The following is a 24,426-nucleotide window of genomic DNA, read 5'->3' as shown; positions in this document are numbered from 1 at the left end:
AAGGTAGCAAAGATAAAGATAGCCTCTGCTTCACTGCACAGTAAAAAGAATTATGCTCCACCTTCTCTGTGCAGCCACTGGTAGTAATCCCAACTGGATAATGACTTGAAAATTAAACTGAAATCTCCACATTTAAGGATACCGTGATGCCTGCATGCCTCATTGTGTTCACATCAACATGGTTCCAAGACAAATAGGGAAAAGGCTCAAAAGCCTGCTGTTGAACCATACTACAGATGAACCCACTTTAGCTGTTTGTAACTTCCAGACAAATGGGGTGAGATGTTGTAATTACATGATTAACTTCTCTAAAGGTTTTTCACCTAAAATTTCTATCTGTGATAAATATTTAATAGTAATTGAGCTATTTAATGAAAAGATGTTTCAAAACAATATATATGCCTTATTGATGAGTCTGACATAATGCCACAGACAAAACTAACACTATTCAGTAATAATAACTGAAATGCCTTTACTATGAATTTTTTTTCATGAGTCTAAAAATGTTGTGATGTAACAGCATTCTGTTGTCACTTGAAAGCTGCTAAATGCAGGAATCATTACTTTTACCAAGAAACCCAAAGTGGCGAGTTCCAGAAGAATTTCATTTCACCCAGGCTGTTCATTATAGCAAACTCTCTATGATAACATTAAAAAAAAATTAAAAAAATTAATCTTTGAAACAGCACACTGCTAGTCAGGAGCCACTGGTAGCTAACAGGCAGCAAATTAGATATTTAATGTGGTTAGGTAGCTTCAATAGCCTCTCCAATATTTCTTTTGTCAAAATCTTCTGATAAGAAGGAGGTTAAGCTAAGTTGGGTGCTTCTAAGCAAATTCAGTGCAGGATGTCAGACTCTGCTAAAGAAGGATTTGAAGGATCAAAGCTATGGGCCTCCTCTCTCTGTGGGCTCTGCATGGAGGTTAGTTTCACTATAACAGTTGTGTATGTCGGGAATTGCTGGTAAGGCCTTTCCTTCACCTCATGAAAAACTTGAAATTGCAGACATATTTCTGGAAAGACAAGAGATGATCCCAACTAAGGATAGAATAGAATAGAATAGAATAGAATAGAATAGAATAGAATAGAATAGAATAGAATAGAATAGACCAGACCAGACCAGACCAGGTTGGAAGAGACCTTCAAGATTATCGTGTCCAACCTATCAACCAATCCAACCCACCTAATCAACTAAACCGTGGCACCAAGCACCTCATCAAGTCTCCAATTAGAATTTCTTCTAAGAAATTCTTCTTAGAATTTCTTCTAAGAACTATAAGCATATTAGATACTCCTAACATAATTCTAAAGTGTGTAAAATAGGGGAACAGATGAGACTATTATACATGCATGAATACCTACACATATGTAAAAATTACTTTGTCAGCTTTTAGTTTAACATAAAAAGAAAACAATGTAAATTCCCTTAAGTGTAGACTCTGTCACATAAATGAAGTTCCAGGCAGCTGCTTTGTCTCTCTCATACATTACCAACAACCTCTTTTAATATGTCTGTTTTCACTGGTTCTAAGATTTCTTTGTTGTTTGTTTTTCTTTTATAATCCAAGACACAGTTAGTCCTCAGCTGATACTGCAACTCTCTGAAGAGAGCAATCCTTCTTCATAAGCCTAGCTGAGGCCAAAAATAGCTCTGTCAGCTTCTGACAGGCTGAGCTTCGCCAAGTGAAATGTTTCAACATTTTATCAACTTAATGAACAAGCTTATTTAGAATGTGGAGAACTTTAGTGTCATTGTATGCAGACTGCTGAACAGATTATGGAATTAGTTTGTTTGGAGAATGTTGAAAATATTAAGAAATATAAATTTTGACCAAAGGGCAGTTTTTTATGCACTGTAAAAAAATTTATGATTAAATACTCTTAGCCATTTTGAAATAAGCTAGTGGCTTATGGAAACATCTATAACTGTGATAACACCTGAAGAAAAGCACCTCACAATGATAAATAATTGAGCTCCCAATCAGAGACATGTACAATGAGCAAAAATTACCATTAAAACATCCTATAATTAGCTTAAATTGTACTATAAATGCAATACTTAAAATAAATATGTAGACTACATAACTACAGATACCTTTAGCACTTCATAGTAGAGGGTGAGAGTTAGAAGTACAAAATAAAAAGTCTAACAGAGAAAAGAGTGTGGGTTAACAATTGCTTACCCTCTTTTCTGCTACCTCATCCTCTCCTGTAGAATCTTTGCCATCATGTTCATCTCTCAGGGTTGGCATATTTTTTTTGTGTGCTGGCTCTCTGTTTAAAGTTGTATATCCTATGTGTTCATAAATTGGATTTATTGTCATCTTGGCAATGTATTCAGCTGCCTTCGTTTCAATATAAAGAGTAATCAATCCATCTGTCACCAGGTCATGGATGGACTCAAAACGTTTCTCCCCAACAAAGTGCTTTCCATCGTAGTAGAGTCTGAAGTTTCTGGTTTGACTTCCAAATCTGCCTCAATGAAATGGGAAAGTATTTTTTAAAGAACAGTAAGCAAGCCTTTGCAAACAATAAAAAACACTTTTATCACTTCAAGCTGTAACTATGTTCTGTGTCTCATCCAGATGAGACTGAAAAACTCAACTACTGCTTAGCACAGATAGGAAGGAGAGATCAACAGCAAATGCAGATAGACAGCCAAAACAGCAACTGCCCCAGAAGGAGCTGTTTGTTTCCTTATTCTTTTAGCCCCTCCATTATCCCATGAAAAAAAAAGAATATTACTTCATACTCTTTGTGGCTTTTTTTTTAGAATGTTACTACTACATTGCCATACTCAATTTCCTTGGCTCTGATATGAAGAGTTTTTATAATAGAGTCCTCTATTACAGCTGATCAATACGGAGTTCTGGTGTTGTCTCAGACCTCTGCGCCCCTGCTTGCTTGCAGGAAGAGGCCATTCAGGGTCCAGTTGAGTTTCAGTGCCAACAATTACACTGAAGCACAATCTCTGCCAAAACTGAGAAGCACAGGACAAAATGGCACAAGGGCAAGCATTTTTTATTCCTGGCCAAAGGCCAAGGACTAACTCTTCAAGCTTTGTACCGAAGTCCTTCTGTGTTGTGCTTGCTAAGACCTGATCTGCAAGCAAAGCTGTGTAATATACAGGATATATAACACAAAAGCTATCTGATGAGAGACACGCTGAGGTCAGGGTGGAATAGGATTTCAATATAGGCTCTTACAGCAACCATAAGAATGCAAATTTACCTGAATATGAGCATATTTTCATAACCTGCTCTTAGAATCTGCAACAATTTTCTGCCTAAAAGTAATCTAAATGTGTGAAAACACACCAGTGTTTGCACTTGGCAACAACCAACACATTTCCTGCGGAGAAGATGAAGGCAAGAAGCTGCTTTCACAGCTCACTCCAGTGTTATTCCTTGGTCAGCAGCAAAGGTGGCTGCTCAGGGCATTGGGCCCCCTTGTGAAGTCAGACCTGCCAAATAAATATTAAAAACTAAATCTGAAAGGATGGATTACTTTCTTCTTACAATCAAATGCTTCATAGGAGTTGTTAAGGAACAAAGTAAACACTGGTGCTTTGAAGAAGTGGCTCCGTTTCAACAGGGCCTTGGCAAACAGAGGAAAGCATAATTTTATAGCTTTCCCCAGATGAAATATTGCATTCTTCTTGTAAATACGAGAAAAAATCTCCACTTGTTCTGTGATGTATTATTATTTTTTTCTTGTATTCTCAATCAAAATGCCAAGCCTTCCCATCCCCCATCAATAATCTGAAAGTGGCTGTAACTTCAGGAGCTGCTATTTTTACATAACGCTCAAAGAGGTGTGTGTGGGAGTCCTCAAGAATTCATGTTCTGCTCAGTAAGAAAAGAGGATATGGTGTGTAGGAACTACCTAGGCATTTCACTGGTAATGAGCTGATACTTCTATACATACTTTTATGTCACACAACCTAGAAGTTCACTGAATCAAACTGAAAAGCATGAAATTACAAAATGACAGAAAGAAAATTATATTTACCCAATACCAATTTCATCACAAGATGCAACTGAGTAAATACAAGTCATTCAGAACCTAGAAAGGTAACACCCTAAGTCCCTGCAGAGGGTGTAGGAACATGTTCTGATACATTCTTTGGAGCATCTTTCTGCTTAACACAGTGTATTGAAAACAAGCTTCAGCCATAAGATATACTCCTTGCATACCCTCCACTGTCAGAGAAATCAACATGAGCCAACAGTGTTCATCACCTTGCAGTGTCAAAGTGAGAAACCTTCACTGTCTTCTGTTTGAGTCAATGGGAATAACATATATAGAGCATGTACAAGCACTGTGATGTTAAAATTTGACAGGAAAACCAAGTAAGTTTGAAAGTGAAGAGTAAGGGGCCTTAAATGACAACATGCAATAGAGCTGTTGTTATTGAGAGATGGAGCAGGTGAACTGCTGCTCCAGGCAGTAACATATGCTCTGACAGTACTCATAGCAGAGTTTTAAACAAGCTGAAGGTCACTCATTGCTTTTATCTTTCTAGAAGAGAAAGTATTACACAAATCAAGAGAATGCATAGCACAGAAAAGCTTTTCAGACTTTTTACTAAATATACATGCTGTCTTGATTTAAGTAAATGCCTTCAGAGTCTAGAACAGAGTTCTGAAGAACAAGATGGCCAAATGTAGGAACTGAACAAAAGTTTTTAGAAGATTAATCCTTGTCATATACAGGTGCATGGTTCTACTCCATCTATGTTTTACTGCATGGCCCCCCTATCCTGTACGTTCAGACTGCTGCACATAAAATGTGAAAGATCCCACAAGGATTTAAAAAAGTACATAATCTTTATCCTGCTGCTCCTGATCCACATTTCAGCACATGAGCATCTCATAGAAAAGATTTTGCAATTTTAATTCTTTAACAGTACCTTTACACCTAAACTTTCCTCTTGCAGACTGAAACTTCCTCCTGCATGCATCTGGGGAGCTGCACATCAATTTCTTTTGGCATGTGTGGCCTTCCAAAGGTGCACTAGAGTAATTCAACTGTAACCCCTTAAAGGTGTTTAGATAAGCAAATTACTCTGTATCAGCATCATCACCACCTGCTAAGGATGCTTGCCTATCAGCTGTGAGAGTTGAACATTAAGTGGTTTGCCTTTATCTGATTTCCCATTTCTTCCAAATTTTTCCCCCCTCTATATTAATTTCTTATTGGATACATTGTGTGGAAATAAATTATTTTTCAAATAGAATCTTATCAGAAAAAAGGAAGAAAAACCCCCAAACAACCAAACCTCCACAAATCAATGAAACACCGACCTTTTACCATCAATAACATCTCAGAATCCTGTTTTGTTTCTTTCAAACCCATTAAAATTTCTTTCTGACCATACAATGATACTATTTTGATCTAATTCCAATATAAATGCAAACATACATGTCCAACAGCAAATGCTCAATTAAAGATGAATCCTCAATCTTACTTAAAACTATGGTTTACATTTCTCCATTAGCAAGAATATTTACTTATCTATATCATTACTGCAGCCTGGTTAATTATACACCACCGTAGCAACTGAGTTGAGCCAAGATTTGATACGCCAGCTTCCTGACGGTCTCTTCCTAAAGGCAAGCACTAGTACCAGCTGTTTTTTGTTTAAGAAATAGAAAGCAGGACACAGATAATGTATGTTTTTCTTTTGGTTTAAACAGAGGAACATTAGATGTTTTTCCAAGAAAAAGAAATAGACCTCCAACATGTCAAACAGTCTCATTGTGTCTACTGTGCATTTGTTTGCAAGCAGCAGGACTACAGATAAAAGACTTTTTATATTCCAACTTGTCTGAAAAGAAATCACTGTCTAGTCCCTTTGGTTGCCAGTGAGGCTGAGTGGGTAACAACGTGGGAAAATGTATGAAATGCTAGAGCAAATGTGGCTTAGTAATAAAGGACTGAGGAGTTGAATTAGGTATCATAGCATGAGAGAGACAGGCTTTAGACTCAGCCACCTACTCTATATGCAGCATTCACTGATAAAACAAAAGGAAGAAGGACCGAAACCCCATTCACACTTTCTTACCATCTAGAAGATGGATTTTAGCATTCGCATAAAGAATTGTACAGTAGCTATTCACCTCTTTGACAAGCTGTTTTATGATGAGAATAGTATCTAGACAAAGGCATTATTTAAAATGTGTAGCTGCAACTAAACCACAAAGTTAACAGCCCTTAGGGGCACTCATGTCCTCATTAGATTCAAGCAACTTCATGCACTGAGCTGCAAAACACTGAGTTCACTACATGTGCCTGCAGATGACCTGGACTTAATCTTCCCTTGGAGAAAAAGTGTTTTAATGCCCTTTGCAGCCAGAATGTAGAATTCTTACTTAAAATTATATGTCAATTTCAGCTGTAACTTCTGAAAACTCTCCCCCAATACTTAAGACTTGATATTCCATAAAAAAGCTATAGAAATGTAAGCAATCTTGCAATCAGGAACATCTCCTAATCAAGCTGTGTTCATGTGAAAGAAAACAAATTATTCCACAGATCCTCTTTTGGCCCATTTCCTTGTCAAAAGAAACATAAGTCTTGCATACAGCCAAAACCTCTTCTGCACAGTTACTCTTGAAGGTCTCCAATTCCTGAGAGTAGCTATTTATTTGTTTGTTTAAATTATTATTTATTGGCAATAACATTCCTGAGGATGGTCAAGAAACTGTGAAACTATTCTTCCTAGAGTACCTGCCTGACAAATATCATCATCTCCAAAACCTTAGCAGTAGTGTACAGGTACATGGTATGCATAAATGAAATCAAATTCATTAGAAATTGAAAATAAGGGTGCATTTTAGATAAGTGTAGACAAAGAAAAATCATTGCCTGATATGACGAGGAAAGGTGACAAAATACAGTCCTATGCCATTTGGAAGGGCAGCATTGGCTTGCTGGTTGGCTGAATGCATGATAGCTTAGTTCTACATGGAAAAAATGTGGCATCCTTCAGAACAGAAAACAAATCCCAGAGCTGGAACTGCAAAGCCAGTGCCAACTCAGATATGACTTTCAATTTACTCTGCCTAATTGGGATCAAGTCAAAAGTTCAGAGCTGGTGCTGTATCATTGGCAACAGCTTCCCACCACTCTCTCTCAACTGAGATTGAAGACCATTTAGCTGCATCACTGCCCAGACTTCAGTGTCCAAAAGAGAAACAATATGGTGCAAATAGCATGCTGTGAAGAGCAAGCAGTGAGGATCAGAGCAATAACAACTTTTCTGTGGATCACGAGCACTGTCGAGGACTGCACAAGTGAAATGCCTTAGGGCACTGGCAGTAGGTTACAGCTGCTGGGGGGTGGGGGGGGGAGGGGAGGAGTGGGGAAATCAAGACCAAAAGTGTTATCAGCCCTTGGTACCTGAAATGGTGCATTTCACAAATCTAATGAAATTCTTGTTCTGTGTCAATGTCTTATTTTACTTTTAACAGCTTTTATGATGTGGCAGCTTAGGCTGGGTGCCTCCTGCTGCTGCCACACAAGATACATCTCCGGTGCCCGGAGTGTCCAGCCCAGTGGGTGGACACAGGAAAGAGCATATTTCATACCCATAATGTCTGCTCCCTATAAATCTATCGGCAAAGTCTCACACTTCCTCTTTCTTCTCTCCCTACTCCCATGAGAGATGCTTTCCTATCTGGTAATGGTGGAGGAGTATCACTAGGCCTAATGCCAAGAGGAGAAAGGGGGAGGGCAGTCTCAGACCTGGCCAGTCTTGAGACCAGCCTAGCAGTGAAGAGGGAAGAAAGAGCCCTGAGGGTTTTGGGTGTACCCTCAGTTAGGGAGAAGGGAAATGTTTTGGGAGGCTTTTGGGTAGGCTGTAAAGGGACTCTATGCTGTGGGGCATCTTTGTCACTATGCTTGTAGCTTTTGTAAATTCTCACTGCTTTTCCATTTAAACTTTCCATCACTTCCGCAATCCATTTGTGTGAGTCTCATTTTTCTGCCCCGACGGGAGGCAAAAGAGGATCTGCCTGGCCTCAAACTGGGACTGATTTCTACCATCTCAAACTCTGCTGAACAAATACCAGCTGATCAAGGACCATGTATGCTATTAATTTGCAGTAAGATCACTCAGCTCTTACGATGACTCTCAATGTTATCAGTGATAGATGATTTGAAAATAATCTGCAATGAAGTTCTTGCACAGATGTATTACCTTTTCTGAGTGCTGTGCTTGCATGCCCCATTCTATTTAGAATTGATGTAAATCCCTGTAATTAATTTGATGATTGAAACAGAATAAATACCAATGTTTTGAGCCATGTTTTACTACTTTCTCTACCTGATTAAACCTCCCTCCTTCCTAGGAAAAAAAAAAACTCACTGCGGTTAGTGATTAAGACACATTTGAAGTTTACAGAAACATAAGAAAGTAGTAACAGCTCAATATCGTCTCTTAAAATGAAAGTAATATTTGGAAACCTATGCCAGTATGTCTGGATGAACACTTTCTGCAAATTTGACTCTGCCTATACATAACATTTTCATTTTAGGGCATATATGACACTGTTTTTCCGGTAAATTTAGAGGTAGAACATCAGATCTGCAATGGAAATTTCACTGCAATCAAGTGTACTATGGAGAAAGAACTGACATAGCATAATTCTCAAACACATTCATTTTTATTTCACTTAGAGCAGCTTTTCCTACAAGGGTTTAAGTTCATACAATAGTTTAGGTTGGAAGGAACCTTTAAAGGTCATCTAGTACAACCCCTTGCCATGAGCAGGGACATCTTTAAGTGAATCAGGTTGCTCAGTGCCCTGTTCAACCTGACCTGGAAGGTTTCTATGGATGGAGCATCTACTAACTCAGTGGGTAACCAGTTCCAGTGTTTCACCACCCTCACTGTAAAACAATTCTTCCTTACATGTAGTCTAAATCTACCCTCTTTTAAGTTACTCATGAGTATCACATTACCTTTTTACTTCTACAGGATTTCTCACACCAAAAGCAACTTGCCCTTAATCTTACTAATACCTTTCTTTAATATTCTATTCAGTTTATCAAGGAAACCGGAGTGGAAGACTCAGTGAAAACTCAAAGTGTCCTTATCACAAAATAGCATTGGAAGTCCAAAAGGAGTTTTTGGTGAGCAGAGTGGTTCTGTCATTGTTCCTGTTTTGTTTGGGTTTTTTTGTTGTTTTTATAATGTCCACTCTAGAGATTGCTGTTCAAGGCCTCAAATTTGTATTTTTAGAATTTCCCTCAGATTAAAAATAACTATAGTAAGATTTCTGTAGCAGAGGTTTTGTCAAATCTCATTTGCCTTCAGCCACTGTTAATCCCAACCTTACAATGACGGTTTCCCTCTCTTAAAGCTATTACACAACTTGCTACTTAAGTTCTTTTCTCAGTGTATTCTACCTCTGATCTTCTAGTAATCACTTAATACTTTTTTGCTAACAGTGAGATTCACCAATCTACTCATCCTGCTCTCTGTAATAGTTATGGCTTAAACCTGCATTCCTTAACAACAAACTATCAAAGTAATGCAAAATAAAATGATTTCTGCATACATGACATGCACTGTTAGAATTATTTGGGCTACTAACAGTTCATCAATAAAGACTGATAGCTTTTCTATTTTTATACCCTGTTTTTCAGGAATACCATTTCTTCCTTCATGCACGTCCAGCAGTAGGTGGGGTAGATGTCAGTTACTGAAACTGTTAGAGATCATTTACTCAATTAAAGATAAGAAAGCAAGCAGAAGGAAAAAAACAAACCCTCGATTCTAACATCTATCAAATCAGGAGGAACTGTACCTGACTCAGCTAAGCTACATCAAATATAGAAGAGGGAGAAGGAAGGGGAAAACTGGGCCACATAACATTTATTGCTGTCAGATGTCTGAATAATTCATAAACGTTTTGATGAAAACAATTATGATAGTAAAAAACAACATGAGGCTATTGTGCTATTTTGAAAACATATTTATAAAGTACCTATAGTATCTATAGCTGAAGCACATTTTTTGCTTATTGATGAAGCACAGGAGAAAAGATATTCCTCCAAATACAAAAATTTATACACATATTTTCAATACATACAAAGGAAGAGATCAACCAAAAGGACTAAGTTGCAAAATTTTTCTAACAGCAATAGGGCAAAAAGGCATTCCAGTAGAACCTGCAGAAGACAGATGAGATCTGTATCCTTTGGATAGGGGAAGTAAGAGGGAAGAACACAACGTACACCACACAATTGAATTATCAACTGACAGTATAACACAGATTCCTGAGCAGGAGCTGTGGCTGGTGGTAGTTAGAGATAGCATATAACTTTCAGTTTGTCTGGGCCATTTTTAAGAGGTCCTAAACTTTTGTACTGAACAAGTATATGAGAGAATGTGGGAACAAAAAATATTCTTTCCTCTGGATAAACAAGGCAAGGAAAACTTAAAAGCCTCAACCCAAGTCATATTTGAAAGCAAAAAGTGAGTCCAGATCTTCGGAGATGCACTCCAGTGCCTCACCACAAGTCCAATGCCTCTGCTGTGCATCCTATTACAGTAGGTCTTTGTGGTACAGCAGGAGCTACAGTCAGAGGTGAAAGGCATGGCATAAAATGAACATATGCTATATGCACTGAGCACAGACAGCTCTTGGATAAGTTACCAAAAAGTTCACAATATCACCAGAGCAGAGAATATTCCTCTGAGAAGAGCTGAACTTACATGAGCAGGAGTAAGACCACAGCAAACTAAACTGCCAAAGATAGATTAGACATTCCAGCCAAAAGAAAATAGAGCTGACAACAACAACAGATGGGAAGAGGAGGGAAGAAGAACAGGAACGCAGCAAGAAGACATGAACCATAAGGAAAAAAGGATTTTAGTGTGTGGGAGTGCCTAGGTAGCCAGTTAATCACTCATTAAGGTTAGTAGCTATTTATTATTATTCTAAATACTTAAGCAAAGCCACCTCAGTAGTGCCCAGGTGCACTTACATAAGGCAGATGACATGCAGGACACCTACGCTGTTTGCTGACAGCTGAACCTTCCACATTATTGACAAAGTAACAGAGTATATTATTTAGTATGAAATTTTATTTAGGAAAGAAATTTTTTACATGGAAGACAATTTAAATAGAGGCCACACTGTTTTACCTTGGAGCAGAAAAGCAAGCTCCAAAATGCATCAAGCACACCTTCCTCTGGAGCTAGCAGTAGTTTGTGTGAAGTAGCCAGCCATCAGGATGACAGCTTTAGTTTCAGCAGAATTTAAACCTTCATAACAGAAACATTTGCTCTTTGCAAGAACTGAAAAAAAAAAAGCCCAGAATATTAGCTGGCATACCTGTTGTGTTAGCCTATTAAAATACCTTTAAGCATGAACTGTTTCTTTCATCTAAAAGAAGCCACAGATACCTAAGTGGCCAATTTTTGAAGCTCACCTGAATTCTGTGCGTATGGAAGCATGACAGGCTAAGCCTGGGATAGAAGGAAAAGGCCCTTCTTGAGAGCTCCAGCTGACCACAGAGGAAGGAGCACCTTTTTGCATTTCATGCAAAATAAAGGAAACAGATGAAGTGGGTCACGCTGAAACACATTTATCCCACAGACAGGTTTGATCACATTTTAGAGCAATTTTATTTAACCCAGCTATGCTTTAAAGCTGGGGTGTGTGTCTGTATATAGTTATGTATATGCAGTTTCCCAGGATTTTCAGCTGGTGACCAGGGAGTATTGTGTGAATATTTTAGAAATGTTTCTCAAAACTGAATTCAGCCCTTGCTACTACCAATCACTGCATTTACAAATCAGGTGAAAAAAAAATACACAGACAGAAAGATATGCAAAGCTTAGTCTTTAAAATGGTCTCTATAATTTTTTCCTACCAACTAGCATGACGTCAGAATAGTGTTACCATGGTAAAGTGAAGGGATGCACTTAGCTACTGTTTTACTGGGCTCCTTCAGACTACTTATAGATCATCTGTGAATTCAAGATAAACTGTGACCGTATTTTGATGTATTTGTAATTAAAAAACCAACCCCCTAATTCAGCTATTATCACACATGTGATAATACGTGCCCCAGCCTGTGTAACGAGGCTTTCCGGCAGACTGCAGATAGCCAGTTTTCACCTCTGAATTCAAGAAGCCTTTTGCAGATGTTGAATTTCACATGCAATAAGTAATCCCAAGACAATCAATACAGCTATGTGTGTGCCCCAAAAGAGTCCACTCAAAAAACAGCCATTTGGCTACAAAACAATTGTCCTCTAAAATAAAAAAAGCTTCATCTGCAGTGTTATGCTCTAACAGCCTACCAATTATGTTTCCATTTAAAATATCAGTGGATAGCTTCTTAATCAAATTTTGTAATTTAGGGAGAGAGAAGATGTATATCCATTTCTTGCACAATACACACAGCTGGTCAGCTAAACTAATTTGACATTTATTTGGCCTCACAAATTCTCTCCTGATGCCACATAATCTTGAATATAAACATAAAACATGACTCAATCACAGCTAACATTACCTCTTTTTTTTTTTAATCATGCTGCAGAACCTTATTTCGATTCATTCTCAGTATCACAATAGAATTTGCAGGAAGGGAAACCATGGTAACCAACTAAACGTGCTACAGCAAATATCTGCTCAAAAGAACATGCAGTACCACCACACTTCAACACCTACCACTTGTACAATCTCTGCCCATGTCCTCTTTATCCTCATCCTAATTATTAAACAAGCTCTCCATCACAAAAGGCTACATTGCAAACCATGTCTTATTGTCACTGTCATTTACTATAGGTCCTAGCATGAAGCACTGTACTACTCTTCCACCAAATTTAGAAGCAGATCTACTCTATTCCTGGAAGTATTATAAATTCCCATTTCTTTTCATCAGTTTGGAACATGTCGTTAACATTATAATGCATTTCTGTATTTCCATATGGACACACATAGATACCTACAATAATTTTCTCATTAGCAATTTGTTAACCATCAGGGTTGCAAACAAATTTTCAGTGGCCTTCTTTGAGTAACTAATTAGTAAACATTGCTGAATTCTGCTGTGCTTTTTTTTTTTTTCCTTTTTTTTTAAAGATATGAGAAACTACATTAATGATTAAATACAGGCATTAGGTATACTAGGGTGCTGGTATGTTGCTTTCCCGTTTATGCTTCCTTCTCTTTTATCGGATGTCTGAACTGATACAATGTCATAGGCTTTCTCTTAAGCTCTGAAGATCAGTTTCATTTGAGGGACAGCTCTGCATATTTAACCTTGCTCATATACTTAAAACAACACTTAAATTACAATCTTCTTTTTCCCTATTCCAAAAAATTTGTTTTCTGAAAACAAAACCTCTTTTGGTTCAAACTTAGATATAAAGGGGAGTCTGTTAAAAACAACAAGTCACACTGCAAATTAGTTGCGCAATAACGGACAGAACTAGACAAAAATAGCTCATCACAAGATGATCAAAATGCAGCTTCTTATATAAGCAGAAAGCAGATTTTGCAGTAACTCACCAGCAACCTTAATAACTGGAAAGTTTTTTGGGTAAGAGTAACTTTTTATACCTTATTAAAGGAGTAATATTCAAAATCTTCATTTTGAACTCAGTTAACTCTTCACAGAACTGCACTAAGAATATTTGACTACCTCAGTTAAACCTGCAAAACCTATTATTTGTCCTGTCCTAAATTTGGCCATTCAATCAGTGCCAGGCTATGTCTGTAGCTATTGCAGCTCAGAAAGAAGATCTGTAGAGCTACTAAAGCTAGTTCTATAAAAGCGTTAGAGTTAAGTGCTCCACAGTGGTCAAAAACTCATTTAGAAAGGTTTGGAGAATAAAGAAAGAAAACTCCATGGCCCTCTTAAACAGGATGTGCGGTCCTGGTCCCCTCAACTCTAAAAGACCATCACAGAGCAACAGAAAGATGAGAGAGATGACAGAGGTATTGCCAGCTTCACTACAAAACCTGAATCTATAGCCCAGGTCTCACAGACCTGTAAAGGAGGACAGTAAAGGGGGCATGGGTAAATTGAGATCAATTATTCACTGTTTCTCATAATACAAATACTAGGGAGCATATAATGAAACTGTGAGATGTAATCTTCAAAAAAGGGATGCTGCTTCCTATAAAATCTAGTTAAGGCACGGGACTTACACTACAGCTGCAGACAGCAAAATCTATGAGAGCTCAGAAAGCCACTAGACAAAACCCAAAAACTCCATCAAAAGCCTGAAAAAATAGCAAATATAACAATTCTGCTCAGAATTCCCTGAACAGCAAAGTTTCAGAGGCTGAGCTAGCACATCAGGGAACTATCACTATATATTCTTGTTCTTACACTTTTATTTCAATGTCTGCTATTAATAGCTACCAAAGCGTGGATACTGGACTGGATTATGAACTGGTTCTCTAATCTGATGCAGTGTGCTCATAGTCAAAGAATTGCTAATTCAGTAACTTAAGGCACTTGTGGTGTCAACAATTTAACTTCTAGAAAGATGTTTTACAAGGGGAAATCTTCAGCACACAGCAAAGAATCTGAGCATCTCTGGAAGATGCCCACTTTAAGAACAGTCTATGAAGGAAGGAACAATAAGGATAGAGATAGAACAAGAGAGAATATAGGGGGAAAACAGCTACAATATAGTCCTCTGAGGTGGTGTTCTTTTATAATTGCAGGAGAAGATACACACTCACTTTACAAAGTTAATTAGAACAGAATAGACCAGGTTGGAAGAGACTTTCAAGATCATTGTGTCCAACCTATCATCCAACACCACCCAACCAACTAAACCATGCAACCAAGCACCCTATCAAGTCTCCTCCTGAACACCTCCAGTGACGGTGACTCCACCACCTCCTCGGGCAGCCCATTCCAATGGGCAATCACTCTCTCTATCAGGTTTGTGGAACAATGGATGATGTATTCAATAACACGGTGTTTGGGCTATTATAATAAGGATTCTAAGTTCTACCTTTATGTCTCAACTAGCTTGATTTGCAGCCAAAAGATTATTTTTTTTACTGTTTTTATCAACTTACATGTCAGAACATTTACCAACACAGCAGATACGTGACACTGAAGTTGATTAAATAAACTGTAATATAAACCACATCAGTAACAACCACTAGAGTATATTTCTTTTTGAATTCCAAGATGACAGAGTGTGCAAAGCCTTTACTTAATTTCATAACATCAAACAAAAAATGTCAGACAAACCAGAACTATTATTGTAACTAAATTCAAAACAACTTCAGCAGTGGCTGGTATGAACATCAGCTACAATAGCTAGTGGAATCAAATGTAGAATTCAGACTGTTCCAAGGTGATTTAAAGAGTTGGGCAGTTTGGTTTCTCAGGACAAAAACATGAAAAGCTTGGTGTTTCCAGAAAGACAGACAGGAAATATTTCATTACAGAGATGACATACCTTGCCACAGAAAGGGTTATGATTCTGTCTCACTAAACTTCTCTTCAGGACTGGATGGGTTTTTCAGGATTCCCAGGTACACTAACACAAATGTAAGAAGACGTCTACCAGAGCTGGGCATGCCAAGTCATTACTGAAATTACTGAGTTGTCTGCCCCACCCCAACCCCCCCCAGCAGAACTGGTAACTACAGGCCAGGAAACAACCCTGCCTCAGTCTCAACAGCAGCTGATCCAAACAATGTTTCCCTAAGACTTTTAGGTCTCTAAGAACTGCAGGTTTATGATACAATCACATTTCATAGCTAGTTACCAATTTGTCCTAATCACAACTGACAGACTGCCAAAGACAGACAAGTCAGGCAACAAACAGACAGTGAAAGACAGATTGAGTAGACACAGAAATAATGAGGGAACCAAGCATTTATGTAAAGAGTCAATGGGTATCCTCAAGCATCTAAATTTCACTCAACATTTTCCATTAATTTTCCACAGTGTGCCTGAAAAACAAGAGATCAGAAAACATAGATATTCCATGTTATAATGTTTTGTCATTTATTTACTGGAGCACCTCTTCCACATTTTGTGGACTAACTTTGTAAAGTGCTGTAAAACTTGTTCTGGGTCTATTTCTTTATATAAAACAGCTAACCAAGTTTTTTTCCCTCTCACATCTTCTAAAGGGCAAAACAAAGTAAAGAAGGAAAAGCAAAAATCATACAGAAGTGATCTTAAAATTAACAAGATTGCTTGCATAACAGCGGCATTTAAGCCTAATATGAAAAGATCAAACTGATTCACACAGCTAGAAAAGAAAGGGTGAAATCAGAGACCCTGAAGTCAGTAAAAGCCTTCCATTGAATTTGGAAAGGTTTTACCCAAACATACCACTCTACCGAGAAGCTCCATTTCTGGACATGGAGATGACATTCTGACACTCCTAGGGTGATTATCTGACGTGCAAATAGAGCTACCTTTGCCACCTGGCAGTGCAGTAACACAAACACAAATGATGCTCTCAAAAATGCTGTAAATTACAGGTGAAATTATGTAAACTCTTCACACCAACCACAGCAAACTTCTGAGAGTCAGGATCAACAGTCAGACCACAAAGATCACCCAGTCTTTAAGTACCACTACAATGTCTGCAACAGTCAGAATATCAGCTAATAGGTATATTCAGCATACATAATTCCAGAAAGAGGGAAAGTGGAACCTGAATACAACTCTGCCTCCACCCAATGTAAACACAGACCTCTGTTACACTTACTAATGGAGAGAAAAAGAAGTCCTAGTGGTAAAATTCCCACATGTGGAAGATGCAGCACTACAGTTCACACTTTCACCTAAAGTATAAGAGCGATGATCTTCACTGGAACACTGTAAAGGCCAACAGCAAGACAACAGAGCATTACTTGCTGTGGGATGGAAAGCAGCCACCTGGACCACTGCCCTTAATATACAAGTCATTCAGCTAGCACTTACACATGATGAAATGGCTGCTACATGCTGTAATTTCAGATTATGAGTTGTTTTGCCAAATGTTTGACTTCCTCAAAAGAAATCGGTAATAGTTTTGCTATAATTTGAAACTATTTCCCAAACTCATCAGCAATAGCTGTCCTTTCTCATTTCTATTGGGTATGCCAAATAGATTTTACTGGTATCTAGTAAATTTGAAAGAGATACCATCAAACCTAGAAAAGACCCACCTTTTGACTTGCTGGACTGGAGGAGCATTTGTAAACAAGTTATATCAGTACACCCAGCAAGATGTTCAGCAGCTTTATCTTTCACAGTCTATGGACCCTGTGCCCTCTGCACCATACAAGAGCTCTAAGGCAGGTGTTATGACAACTGGTGCTTTTGTTTTTAATAAATATTGCAAAAGCAGAAGTAGAAGAAATGGACTATGAGACCCTAATAAGGTCCACCAATTTATTTACACTGTTAATACAAACCAGTGTAAATGTAATACTTTTATTTGGAATCTCATTACTAGGACAGAAACAACTATCTCAGTAAAATACACCTTCTTTATCATCCTCAAAACATGGCCACTAATTTACACTATTTCCCAACATTTTTATTTTAATTGTAATCAAGTTCTACATGTTAATCATATAGAAGTTACAGTTACTGCATCTTCTCCTTCAATGTTTTTCTGTCCTACTTCACCATCTCACGTCCGAGTACTTAGGAGTACCACCTAGGCCAAAAGAACCTCCACTACCTCAAAAGTAATTAGACCATCTAAAATTACTCAAGTAATTTTTAACTTTGGGTTTTATGTAATTTTTTTCTTTATATCTGACCCACCTGACAGAATTTTGCAGACAGGAAATAGATCTACAAATATTGTCAGCTAACGGGTGCTCAGACAAAAACCCTTCAGAGGTATTGGTCATACCACAGAGGGACTGGAAAGAACTAATTGCTCTTTAGCAACAACTAGCTAACTAGTAACTCACTCACATAGCAGACTAGACAAGGGAACTCTTAAGATGCCTTTTATTTCTTGACTATCTGCTCTCCCAATGACTAGATTGGGTCACATCTGTACCATAGTGGGAGAAGGGCAAAAGGAAGCACCACCAGCAAACCATAATTGCTGTTATCTTGATGGTGCAAACAGTACAGAATGCTAGCACTTCAGGCAGGGTTAGGGAAGGTTAAAGATACCGGATCTGTAACTGGGATAAAAAAGTACCATGATTGGAAAAAAAAAAAATTAAAACAATCACAAGGAAGTTTAAGCATGAAGGTCAACAACACAGTGCAAACTCTTGAATATTTTATAAATTTTAAAATGAAATATTAATTACCCACCTTAATGCCAAAGTGTAGGTTCCAGGTTGCCGTTGGCTTTCACGAATGAGATAGCTTCCCTCTGCAACACTTAGTAATTGGTCAGCTTCCTCCCTTGAGATCATCCCATGGAATCTAAGGAACAAAGACTTTTTGAAACACATGCCTTTTCATTTTTAAATTGACTTTTCCTCTTATTTTAAAAACCACCAGCCACAGTAATTCCAAAAGAAACAAACATAAAAATGATTGATTTGCAGGAATATGCAGCTTAAATTAATCTACCTCTGCCTGCATTTCAAGTCACTTGAAATGGTTTTAGAAAGGCTTCTGTGAAACAGTAACCATGAAACACATACATTGCTTTTTAAATCTGCCAATTTAATACATAGAAATAAATCCATTTTCTCCTGCTGGCTTTACTTGTGGCAACTTGTTAAAATCTTGGGAATTGCATGTAATCTCAGTAATTATTGGTGTAATAACCCAGTAACACCACACATCTTTTACCAAAATAAACATAAGTAAGCTCTGCTTTGTTTCCTCACACTAAATCTAACCATCTTTGTCTTAGCAAACTGAAATAGAAGACAGACACACACATATAGATACAAACTGTGCATTTACATTGCATTTGTGATACAAATATGTTTTCTCCTGCACACTAAGATCTTTTGCAAAAGCCAGCTGGAGGGGGAGGCAGACAAAGACAACCTTTTGAAAGTATACAAACATATGTTTTTCTCACTTAAGGTAGCACTCAATGACATCCATATTCATCAGAAAACGCAGCTGTAATTTTAGGCAGACAAAAGCGATAATACTGCCTGAGGTTGTGCAAGACACACTGATGTAAAACACACAGAAGAAATAAAACACCCAGAGCAAACCCTAGCAACCTTTTCAGCAGCTATTATCAATCAAGATGTATGCATAAACCACTTTTGTAGATGTTACTTACTCTCTTCCATAATATTTGGGTCTGTTCTCTACCTAGAAGAAACAACAGAAATGGTAAGGTTTAGTAACATGTGAACCCATACAGTAAGCATACTGTCCATAACATAGTATTGAAAATAGAAAAGGATATAATGTGAAAGTACAGACAAAAATCATCTCCTGTCCCAGGATTTTCCCTGTGGATGGAATATATCAAAAGCAAACATACACCTTTGGGAAATGTTGTACTTGAATGACTTAAAACAGAGTGAGGAAAAATTATCTGCTTAGACTATGTGATCCTCAGAGCTCTGATAATGGCATTAAGTATTGTACAAACTGCCAGAAAGGGGAAACAAAAGATTGGTTTCACGAGTGTAAGTGTACAGTATTCTTAACTGCACTACTATAGTCAAACATCTTTAAAACTCTTCAATTTACAAGTTATCTTCCATCATAGAGCTGTTGGTGCTACTGCTGCAAGAAATTAAGTCACTACCTTATCCCCTCAGAACGAGGGGCAAGTAGTAAATGAAACAATGAAGTGCCAAAGTCTTGCACTTCTTGACTTCACTAAACTGTGATCTGTTGTATCACCTAAAAACCTCAACAACTACACACGTATTACATTGTGTAGCACCAGCCCTTACACTCCCTTGAGACCACATGGAATAAATGCAGACAACATGCAAAGGTGTCAGAACACAATTAGCTGTTTAAGCATTTCAAATGAAGTAACTCATCTGCAATTGTCCAGGAAGCTTAAAAACAGGTGAGGAACTGCAGACCTCCCAGAAATCAGCTAAATAATCTAAACCACTGGATTATTCCTCCTTACTAAATTTAAAGGAGGAAACTCTTTGGGGAGGAAAATTCAACAATGATACAACCTGAACTCTAAGAGTATGAAACAAGCCTGCTATAATAAATCACAAAATATTCACAGTAAACTGCCACTTCAGTTACTTTTTTCCAAAAGTAACTTCTTTTTTTCCCAGGGAAAACAATAAAAAAGTAAAATAAAATCAGCACTTCTCTCCAGTTATCTCAGCAGAGTATAAAGATTTCAGATGCCCAAACCAACAGAAAATACATCCTAGTGAACAGTCTAATATCAGCTCTTCCACATTCTCGGCAAATAAAAAGCTATTGTGATGGTTCATCACTTTTGGAAAACTCATTCCATCAGTAGAAAGATTTATTATGTTCCAAAAGATTTCATTTCTTACATACCAGCAAACAAGAGCTGCTTTGTGTGATAACTGTTTTCAGAGGGTTTGAAGAGACTGGATCTTTTCAGAAGAGAAAAAGCCTCACATATTTTTCCTAAATGTAAGCTATTTCTTCAATAGGTAAACAGTGACATGAATGGAGAAAAAGTGAAAACATGTTATGGCTATTATAGACACTTGCAACAATTCCTAAATAAAACCCTCAAAACAAGGCACTAGTCTCAGGTAGCTGTATAAAGAAAAAAAAACTAAAAATTATCCTGTCCTGAATAAGTTTTTGTTGTCTATTCAGATGTTATGTTTTTCTCAGTGAATGAATTACATGGATGAATTATATGACAGAACTGGGAAATCTGTATAGACAATAGTTTTGTATTTAAAAAAAAAATGGATTAGTAATGTGACAGGGCATCTTCAGAGTATTTGCAAGTCCTAAGACAAATTATAATATCATACTTCACGTGCAAGCAGTTGAAAATGTGAACTGGCAGCTGTCTGGAGCAAAGCATCAGAGGAAAAGCTCCACGGGACCTCCAGGCAATTGTAGGTAGGTTTGCAGTTCATCTTGGTGAATGATGAGTTAAAGAAGAAAATAACTTCTTAACTTGAATCTCTACCGATCAGTTTCTACCAGCTCGCAAAAACTTCAGTATAAATGTTGATGTGTGACACTGTTTGCTTGTATAAGACTCAGTGCAACTGGAACCCAAATTCACGGAGTTTTATTGCCTGGTTTGGGGTATTTTGTTTTTTTTCCACAACTTTTATATTTATGATAAAATGGGGGGGAGAGGTTGTGGGTGTTTGACATTTCGATTAAATGCATACATTTAGACTCCAAGGCAACTCCATTAGAACTCAGCAGGAGCCTTATAGTCCACTCAGAAGTAGCTGGGCTTACATACACATTTTTGACTTCTTGAGACTTTTTATTTATGGGGAAAAATTCCTGTTGCTGTTTGTTTAGCCTGGCCTTGGCACAGTTTAAAAAATTTGCTTCTAACTTGGGAAAAAGAGATTGATGAGATATGTACTTATTTGTATAGCACTGATGCAGAGGCCACAGTAAAGATTCAAGCCTCACTACAATACCCAGAAGACAGACAAAGGTCAATGAGATCTCCACCATTGCTTTATTTCTGATGTTTTTCAAACTGAGGTGTGAAGCAAATGAAATCAAGTTTATGAACAGATAAATGCAGCAAATTTGGCAAGTGCCTTACAGAAGCAATTCCTTTGAAAAGAGCTTAGTTACCATGAAAATTGTGAAGTTATTCTGGGTGAGTATCATAAGAATAAAGCCATCTTTGAGAACAGCTCCAGCAAGGGAGTGTATTTTATGTGCCTGGTCTATGTTACGCTTCTTGACTACTCACAGAAGCCATTTTCACAAGATGGCAGAGAGACGCTGTTTAACAGGCTAGCACTGAATTAGGATGAAGCCTCATAATAGGATGGACAAGGTGAGTGATTTTAACAAATAAGACAAATGATGAAGAGAATTACTTTTCCCATATACAATTATTTAAAATTTATCATGCAGTGCCTTCATACAGCAGTCAAGGATGCCCTAAATAGGCCTTCGTGTCCACATGCACACAGGTGTATATAAAAGATTACATGCACAACAAGTACAAATTCCAGAGAGGCTATAAAATATTAATCAGCAAATAACATTATAATTTGGACATAAGCCCCATGCAGAAGGCAAACATATTTAGAATGTTACAAAATCATCAAATCTACAAGTGAACATCAGACAACATTAAAAACCTTGTTCCTGCTGCACCTTCACAATGAAAAAAATTGCAAATTAATGCAATGCTCTTTTTACCTCAGTGTAACTCCACTGATCTGTGTGTTGCTGTGATATAAAACTGGTGTGATACAGCACAAACTCCAGAATTTCATGTTAGTAGGTCACTTTGTTGAACACACCCCTCAGTACCAGCATTCATACAACAATTATTCTTTAACAAGTACTTTTTCTCCTTATCATCACTCTTGCTTATGTCAACAGGTGGAATAAGATAAGGTAAGGTAAGAGAAACTATTTACATGCTAATACCTTAGCAAATTACATGTTGTTCCCTCCCACTGACCTCTTTGATGTTCTTTGGACCAAAACTCTCTTCCTAAAGTTTATGAATTTGTTTACACAGCTGAATAATTCAACCACTTTAGAGAAGATTCTGCTCCCCACCGACTCACGCATGGCTGCTAATAAAAACCCAGCTGAGAAAGAACAGATCACAAAGCTCAACACTAGCAGGAAAGGCTGAGACCAGAGAAAAAGGTTAAACACTTTATTTCTCGCTGAATATATTTCCACATCAAATCTGGCTCAGCTGCATAAATTGTTCAATACTTACAATGAAAACCAGTTATCTGCATTCTAACAAGTGAATGCAGAAGTAGGAAAATGCACTGATGATGTATTATTTCAATTTTAACTTTATTAGGTAAAAATAAGCTCCAAAAACCTTTTTTTTTTTTTTTGTAAATGGATTCTCTAATGAGAAAAATCTGTATTTAATATACTCTGTTCTGCAGCTAAATACCTGCAACTGACTTATTCTTTCATAGTTCTATTTTGTTGTGTCATAGTTCTATTTTTGTGTCAGTTCCTAACAACTTCAGGTTTTATTTCTCGGTTTCTACAACAACGTTCATAGTGCAGATACAGGTTTACTCTGCAGAGCTCAAGAAACTACTTTAAAATGCAGAATGTCTCCTCTTTTTTGTTTGCTCTGGCACAGGCGAAGTTTTACACATACTTAAAGTCTGTCAGATGTTATCATCTTGTTTTGGAATAAATTTATAGAAAGATGACATTATAGACACTAATGTGTGGCATTTCTTTCTTCAGTGATGACAAGACTTAGCAGAGCATTTTAATTGATTTGTACTTTCACCAATTCCCCCTTGACTCTGACAGACTACCTATTTATAGAATCAGACTAGGATGACCTCTCCACGTAGCGATGCAGTACGCTCAGATACCCTTCAAAGTGTTTGGATTATCAGTTCCTGCAGGACCGCTTCCCCACAGCAAAATTTCCTCCCTAAAACAGTCCACTTTCTCAATTTGCCACCTGGATAATAGCTAGTACAATTTTATAATTAACAGTATTAAAATCCAGTGATGATGAGGATGAGAAAATTTTAGTGGTCAGTGTGATTTGTATTTGAAGAATCTTTACACAGACACTTTTATACTTAACTGGCAAGAGCAGATGCTTGACTTAAAAAAAAAAAAGGCAATGCAGATCTGACCAGTAGCTGAAGGATTTCCAGCATTCCAGAGGCAGAAGACATCTTTGAGTTTCAGATGCCATAGAGATATTTATATCTCTGCCTATTTCGCTGGACAAGCTAACAGGGTTCTAAGAAATACTATGAAGGAGAACTTAGCATCAAATATGCTTGTGACTTCTTATCACCCAGGGAAAGAGACCCCAAAACTCTTCTCTGCAGTCGCAGCAGATGGGATGTAATAGCAACAGATCTTATTGAATAAGATGGACCCAGTTTATCAGTTTACAGCTTCTCCCTAACTGCAGGGTACACATGCAATGTGCAGGCAACATGCCAAACAATTATCACTGTTACATTATTTGCTGTAACATTTTCTTAACTGTGCTAATACTTGCTCACTCCTTACATTTATATTATGTATTTTGGATTTGTTTCTATTATGTTATTACATTGGGGTTTTTTTAAGAAACCAAAGCATATATAGAAAAATTAAGGTTCTATATCTGCACAACTGCACAACAAGCATCTAATTGAAGAAACTGAAGAACTGTCACTCATCACCACAAGAGCAAGGTAACTTTGTAAGTATACACTGTAAGTCTGTCACTACATGAATAAACAATAGGAGGGCTCTGAGAGAAGACTCTGCAAATAACAGACTAAAATAACTGTATAGGCATGTCAGCACTTTAATGAACAGTGTCAGAAGACTACAAAAAAACCCTCCTATGTTTT

General features: G+C 37.5%; 1 protein-coding gene across 2 annotated transcripts in view; it reads right to left on the bottom strand.

Annotated features, from left to right (window-relative positions):
• CHN1 (chimerin 1) overlaps window positions 1-24,426 on the bottom strand; it is a 100,448-nt gene that overhangs the window by 50,651 nt on the left and 25,371 nt on the right. For both annotated transcript variants that reach the window (XM_068138542.1, XM_068138543.1), the window contains 3 exons: window positions 19,224-19,255; window positions 18,284-18,397; window positions 2,185-2,473 (listed from right to left, as the gene is read on the bottom strand). In XM_068138542.1, the coding sequence (XP_067994643.1) occupies window positions 2,185-2,473; window positions 18,284-18,397; window positions 19,224-19,255 (435 nt within the window). The remainder of the gene's footprint in view (window positions 1-2,184; window positions 2,474-18,283; window positions 18,398-19,223; window positions 19,256-24,426) is intronic.

This window comes from Melanerpes formicivorus, unplaced genomic scaffold (genome assembly GCF_026170545.1).
Source record: "Melanerpes formicivorus ecotype bairdi unplaced genomic scaffold, bMelFor1.0.p_v2 SCAF_5, whole genome shotgun sequence".
Taxonomy (NCBI): domain Eukaryota; kingdom Metazoa; phylum Chordata; class Aves; order Piciformes; family Picidae; genus Melanerpes; species Melanerpes formicivorus.
This window is presented reverse-complemented; position numbering and strand designations above follow the sequence as displayed.